The sequence below is a fragment of the Balaenoptera ricei genome, chromosome 5 (genome assembly GCF_028023285.1).
Source record: "Balaenoptera ricei isolate mBalRic1 chromosome 5, mBalRic1.hap2, whole genome shotgun sequence".
NCBI classification, from domain to species: domain Eukaryota; kingdom Metazoa; phylum Chordata; class Mammalia; order Artiodactyla; family Balaenopteridae; genus Balaenoptera; species Balaenoptera ricei.
The window spans coordinates 66981123-66988512 of NC_082643.1; the positions used below are offsets into that span (position 1 = coordinate 66981123).

The following is a 7390-nucleotide window of genomic DNA, read 5'->3' on the forward strand; positions in this document are numbered from 1 at the left end:
TGGTTAAGACTCCGTGCTCCCAATGCAGGGGGCCCAGGTTTGAGCCCTGGTCAGGTAACTAAATCCCGCATGCCGCAACTAAGAGCCCACATGCTGCAACTAAATATCCCGCATGTGTCAACAAAGATCCCTCGTGCTGCAACTAAGACCCAGCACAGCCAAATAAATAAATAAACATTTAAAAAATAATAATAATAAAATTATAAAACTTATTGAAAGTCTTTAAAACTATAAACCTTATTGCAAGGCATTAAAGAAGACCAAGATAAATGGAGAACCACACCATATTCACGAACAGAAGACTTAATATCATAAAATGCAAGTTCTCTCCAAAGTGAACTATAGATTCAAAACAATTCCAATCAAAATCCCAACAAAATTTGGGACTTGATTCTAAAATTCAGATGAAAAAACAAAATACCCACAAGACAACATAAAATCCAGATATAAGAAAGGACCCAGAAACAAACACACTCACACTCATCACTATAAACACAGACACAGGTAAATCAAAGATTGAAATGCGAAAGGTAAAATTATAAAACTTATAGAATGTAATATAGAATACTTTTATTACTCCAGGGTATGGAAGGACATCTTAAATAAGACACAAAAAGGGGAAGCCATAAATGATCAGATTGATTAATCTGATTTCATTAAAAGGCATCACAAAAAGTGAAAAGATAAGCCATAAACTGGGATGCATACAACCAACAAATTGGTATCCAAATTACATGCAGAACTTAAAGAAATCAGTAAAAGGACGACCAACAGAATAGAAAAACGAGTAAAAGGCTTAAACAGGTAAATTTCTTAGGCAAGAAAATTAATGGCTAATCAATCCATGAAAAGAGGCTCAATCTCATTATTACTTAGGGAAATGCAATTTAAAACCACAACGAGATTCTATTTCACACCCACCAGATTGGAAACAAGTCTGTCAAAACCAAGTTTAGACTAGGATGTGGAGAACCTGAAACACACACTGCTTGTGGGAGTGAAAACCAGTACAACTACTTTTGAAAATAATCTGGTATTAGGGTAGTGTTGACCATTCACTGCCTATGACCCGGCAATCTCACATTTAGGTGTCTACCCTAGAAGATTCTTGCCTGTATACACTGGCAGACAAGGACAAACATGCTCACAGAAGTGCTGCCCGCATAGGAAACCTGGAAACAAACCTCCTGGTCATCCCTGGTAGGATGGGTAAGTAAACAGCAGTACTCTCAGAGTAGAATACTACACAGCAGTAGAAATGAAAGAATTACAGCTATAGGAGAAAATCAAGAGATAACACTCACAAACACAAACATACTGTTGAGTGGAAAAAGTCACAAATGAATACCTGTGCTATGATTCAATTTATGTGAAGTTCAAAGTCACGCAAATATAACAATGTATATTCGAGATTACAAATACATATGGTAAAATGATAAAGAAAAGCAAGGAAAGAGTAAATCAAAACTCAGGACACTAGCTACCTCTTAATGAGGGAGAGAAGGGAATGGGAGCAGGGCAGGGCACACAGGAGACTTCAAAGGTAATGGTAAAATTCTTCTTATTCTGGATAGTGGTATATATAAGTGTTCACACCTTATATGTATGTTACAGAAATACTTTTGTGGGACTTCCCTGGTGGTGCAGTGGTTAAGAATCTGCCTGCCAATGCAGGGGACACGGGTTTGATCCCTGGTCTGGGAAGATTCCACACGCCACGGAGCAACTAAGCCTGTGCGCCACAACTACTGAGCCTGTGCTCCAGAGCCCTGAGCCACAACTACTGAGCCCGAGTGCCGCAACTACTGAAGCCCAAGCACCTAGAGCCCGTGCTCCACAACAAGAGAAGCCACCACAATGAGAAGCCTGTGCACGGCAACTAGAGAAAGACTGTGCGCAGCAACAAAGACCCAATGCGGCCAAAAATAAATAAAATAAATAAATTAAAAAAAAAAAAATTTTGTGTCTACTCAAGATTTACTTAAAGACAATTGAAAAAAAACGAATTTGTTGGCCCAATTTTCCAATCACAGAAACAATGAGAATATTTAATTTTATTTATTTATTTTTTAAATTGAATTTCTTTTTTTTTTTAAAGTGATACATGGTCATTCTTTTATTTTTAAAATTTTTAAAATTTATTTATTTGGCTGCATCAGGTCTTAGTTGCAGTTCACAGGATCTTCTTTGTGGGATGCAGGATCTTTCGTTGCAGCACGCAGGCTTCTCTAGTTGTGCTGTGCAGGCTTAGCTGCCCCGTGGCACGTGGGATCTTAGTTCCCTGACCAGGGATCGAATGCATGTCCCCTGCACTGGAAGGCAGATTCTTAACCACTGGACCACCAGGGAAGTCCGAGAATATTTTAAACAATGAGGAAATGACCCCTAGGGAATAAAAGAATGCCAAACAAGAACCTTGACTTACTAGATACCCACCTGTGGCACACAAAAAACAGTTCTTTTTCTTTTTTCCTGCTTTGCAGACATTGACAATACTCAGCAGGCGTTCGTCATTTGGTGTAAAAATGTCTCTTTGTAATGCGTGCTTGATTGCTGTCATCTTTACTCAGCTGAAAAAATTCAGAGTATAGATATTATACTCATTCTCAAAATCATTCTATCTTACATTGTTCCATTTAGGATTAAAAAATGATCTTATTTATGGCAAATAAGTGTAGGATGAATGATTTAATACATTAGTACACCTACATCATAAAAATAAAAAGCTGTATGTCTGGAAAAGAAATTAGAGAACCAGTGATATCAAACTCTAAAATCTTTGGAAGTGTTCACCAAATATTATAATATTTTTTAAAAATTTAGGAAAAAATTAAAAAACCCACGCCCAATCTTCAAATATAAATTTCCTATATAAAGAACTCTTACAACTCAACAATAAAAAGACAAGTAACCCAGTTAAAAACTGAGCAAAGGATCTGAATAGACATTTCTCCAAGGAAGAGATACAAATGGCCAATAAGCACATGGAAAGATGCGCAACATCATTAGCCATTAGGGAAATGCAAATCAAACCCACATTGAGATACCTACCACTTTACACCGCTAGGATGGCTAAAATTAAAAAGACAAGTGTTGGTAAAGGTGTAGAGAAAAAGGAAGTCTCATATATTGCTGGTGACTATAAAATGCTGCAGCCACTTCAGAAAACAGCTTGGTGGTTCCTCAAAAAGTTAAACATGGTTTTACCATATGACCCAGCAATTCCACTCCTAGGTATATACTCAAGAGAACTGCTAAACATATGTCCACACAAAATCGTGTACATAGATGTCCATAGCAGTATTGTTCACCATAGTCAAAATGTGGAAACATCTCAAATGTCCTGATGAACAGCAAAATGAAATATATCCATACAGTATAATATTATTTGGCCATAAAAAAGGAACAAAGTACTGATACATACTACAACATCAGTGAATCCTGAAAACATGATGCTACGTGAAAGAAGCCAGTTACAAAGAACCACATATTTTATGATTCCATTCATGTGAAATGTCCAGAGTAGACAAATCCACATAGATGGATTGATTTGTGGTTGCCAGGGGCTGAGGGCAAGAAGGAATGGGGAGTGACTGCTAATGTGTATGGGGCTTCTTTTTGGGGTGATGAAAATGTCCTTGAATTAGATAGTAGTGATGTTTTTACAACCCTTTGAATATACTGGAAACCACTGAATTACATACTGAAAAAGGGTGAATTTTATGGTATATTAATCATTTTTCTTCAAATATAACAAGTTACATATTTGAAAAAAAACTCACTGCAACTTTATTTTTTGAATATACTGTATATATATATTCGTGTGTATATACATTATTATTTCCAATGCAGATGTATAGTATTTCATACGTGTGAGCTTGCTTAGGAAATTTAACTCCTAGTTCTAACACTGCTTCTATGGGAAAATGAAGAAATTATGAGTTTTAAATAAATGACTTAGAGTGAATTTTTAAAACACACGGACACTTTTGTAAACTATAGGTATCTCCTATATTTTACTCAATTTGGAAAACTTCTATCCCTGCTCCAACTCAAAAAATTGCTTTTCTCACAAAAATCGCACTTCTATCCCTCTTTCTCCTCATCTCTGCCTCTAGTCTCCTGACGGCCTCCCCCCCCTCCTGTTCTCCTAGTCCATCTGGCCTCTCCAAGCTTAGTTTCTTTTCCAACCTAGCCTGGAGGCAGTGTTCATTTCCCTACACCCACACCATCCCCTTCAATGATCTTGCTCCATTTGTAGACCAGTTCACTCAGTTCACCAATCTCCACAAACTGTCTTTTTTCTCTACTTCTCTTGGCTACCATATGCCATTTAAGAAGGCCTCATATCCATGTTCATTGCACTCATTACAAATATTTAAATCCAATCAAAGCTAAACTTTCAAAGTTGCTCAGCAATTCCTTAACACCTTCTTTGGTGATTCCTCTTCCTACTCACCATCAATACTGCAAATCCTTATTTCTCTCCTTCAACCCCCAACTCTAGTGTCAGCCTCCTCCCTCTCTGCAAATGACTTCACCGTCTACCCTGCAGAGAATATAGAAGCCATGAAGAGCAAGTTTCCCCAACTGCTTTCTTCTTCATCTCTCTACATTTTCACCCATCTTAACCTCCATTCCACCTATTATAAAATGTCCATGTTACTACCCCTTAATATGTTCTAGGGCCTACACACTGTGTTAAAAGCTCAACTCTATCCTATGCCCAAGCCACGCTGGATACTGGCCAGTTTGCTTTTCTGTCTCTAGGCTCTTGTTTGTGCAATTTCTTTTTCCTGAAATTCTTTTCTCCCTGGGAAATTCCAATTCATCCTTAAGATCCTGCTGAAATGTCACCTCTTCTGTGAAGTAGTCACACACTCAAAGAAAAAAAAAAATTCCTTTCCTACTTCTCTAATATTTCCCTCTATTCTGCTAACATAGCACTTATAAACCATATTGTCTAGCTAGTTGTATTCTCTCCCCCATTAAAAGTATTTCCTTGCAGGCAAGACCACGTCTTACTCATCTTTGCATTCCAAGAACTTGGCAAAGACATACCAGGCATTTAATAAATTAACCAAAATGACAGCACCAAATAACATGACAACTAAAGCATTCTGCTGATTTTCCTTCATCTACACATAATTTATCCTTTCTGCTCCTGCTGCCAACACACTAACCCAGGTTCACATCAACCACATCTATTAAACACCACAGCATCTGGTTATCTCTTTGCAAGCTTCTACAACCCCAAAACTCTCGACAAATAATAAGAAAACATAGCTTTCATCACAATATGCCCTTGCTCAACCTTTTCCTAATGTTCCCAAATACAAACCTTCCACTCCAAGCTCTCTGTTCATTCTGGTCTTTAAATCTTTGCTTAGGAGCTTTTCCATGCAGGGAGTATCATGTATCCAAACCCTAACTACACTCCATAATTTATATGAAGTTGATTCAATAAAGATCTTAATCCAAACTGATCTCTCCTCTCAATTGCTACAGCACTTATTGCATTTACTAAACAATCAAGCACTTGCTGTCCACCTGGTTCATAAAATCACAAGCTCCTGGATCTCAACAACTCTCTTGAAAGAAAGGGGGGATGGGGGGTGTTTTAGCATAGTTTTGTGTCCTTTATTAGTGGGTACTCAACAAATACCTCTTGTGGTAACTTGAACTGAATAGTAAAAACTGGTTAAATGAATCACTAATAGTGGTCCCTCTTTGGTCAAAAGCAAAGGACTGACTGTATGGTAAGTGGTAAAACAAGACTGGACTGGGCAGAGTTCATAAAGGAGGTAGTCATAATGAAAAGCACTATGCGACTCTCATTCATTCGGCAAATATCGATGCCTGCGAAGTGCCAGGCACAATTCTAGGTTACGGTGGTGTATGTGACAGATACGTCCAATGGCATCTACGTTCTCAGGGTGGAGTGATTAACTCTTGAGTCTTTACAGCACATTTTTTGTAAGTCAGTGAATGAACCATTAGACGTCCTCCAAAACTATTTCCCAGGTTTAAGAACCCATGTCTGACCATGTTCCAGTGGCAGTCAGCCACAAAACTCTACGTTGGTTCTCTTCCTTAAATTCAGCTGGATCATTACAGGGTGCGGCAGGTAACTTGTCAGCAGGAGTGCTATGTCAGTGAGTGAGTGTGGGCTGGGCCCTGGACGCTCTCGAGACATCTTAGCGCGTGGAGCACTGTCCTCCAGACGAGAACACGGTGCCTGGAGCCAGGGAAATGCACTTAAAAGATGTAGAAGAAAATGTGGATTTGGACCCCTCCTGGTTCACGCCAGAGAGCAAACGGATCAGGGCCGTTTTTTACAGTGAAATCTGGTTTTCATGGGCGGAACCGGAAAGGGGTGTCAGGATTGCCCTCCCAGCCCCCCGGGGCGGGGGATGCTCCTACCGGACTCTGCGTCTTACCCAGACAGGCAGGAAAAGAAGGGGGCCCTGACGGCGGAGGGAGCGGCACCCGACCCCCCGGTGCTGGGCCAGCAGCGGAACTGAGGAGCCGCCTCAGACCCTGGCGTCCACCCGTCCGCTCGTCGGTGCGCCGCCGCCAGGACTGCCCGGCAGCCGCGGCCGAAGGCTTACCGCAAGGCCGGACCGAGCCCGCCTGTGCCGAGGCGGGTCCTCCGCAGCAGAGATGGGACGGGGCTGGAACGGACACCGCTACGAGGACGCGCCCCTCGGTCGAGCGGCGAACCGGAAGCGGCGGATCGGCCCCACCTCCCATATCCGGGCACGTGACCAGCCACCACGCCGGAAATCGGTCGGGTAGAGCCGGAAGGAGTCGCGGCAGTGGCCTTGGCGAGGGCGGGTGGGCAGGTTTCGCCGTAGGGGAGTGTTTAGAACTGGTAGGGGCTGGACCCCGTCGCTCGGAGACTGACTCGGGAGCTGGGGCGTTTGGTGCCTAGTGTTAGTTTCTCTTGAAGAGTTATTTATTCAGCTGTTTTCAGCAGTTCATTTAAGAAGAGATGCAATTACATGTTTTCTTTTTTGCACACGTAAAGCTCTGTTAACTCTAGATACTTGCTGCTTATGGCATGGAGAGTTTAAATGAGTTAAATCAGAATGTGGGAGGGGTGGGACGGGGGAGACCAAGACACCAGCACTTAAAAAAATTTTTTTTTTTTTACTTTTTTAGGCCCGCAGCATGCGTGATCTTAGTTCCCCCACCAGCGATCGCACTCGCACCCCCTGCAGTGGAAGGGGGGAGTCTTAACCACTGGACCGCCAGGGAAGTTCCCACCAGCACTTTTCACATCTTTGGGGAAAATTCTAATATGCAGCTATGGTGGAGAACCATTGATACAGTGACGTTGGTATTTCAAAATGTGGTCTGTGGACCAGCTGCTTGGGCATCATCTAGG

The 7390-nt window shown here is 41.4% G+C and overlaps 1 protein-coding gene across 10 annotated transcripts in view; it reads right to left on the minus strand.

The window, feature by feature from the left end:
* Positions 1–6744, minus strand: part of EXOC1 (exocyst complex component 1) — a 60214-nt gene extending 53470 nt beyond the window's left edge. For 9 of the 10 annotated variants that reach the window (XM_059922959.1, XM_059922957.1, XM_059922954.1 and 6 more), the window contains exons 1-2: positions 6612–6744; positions 2437–2570 (exon numbers count right to left, since the gene is read on the minus strand). In XM_059922959.1, coding sequence (XP_059778942.1) covers positions 2437–2560 — 124 coding nt within the window. In that variant the 5' untranslated portion in view covers positions 2561–2570; positions 6612–6744. Of the gene's footprint in view, positions 1–2436; positions 2571–6440; positions 6572–6611 lie in introns of those variants that run through there. The other variant, XM_059922951.1, reaches the window with a different exon arrangement.
* Between the last annotated feature and the right edge of the window lie 646 nt (positions 6745–7390).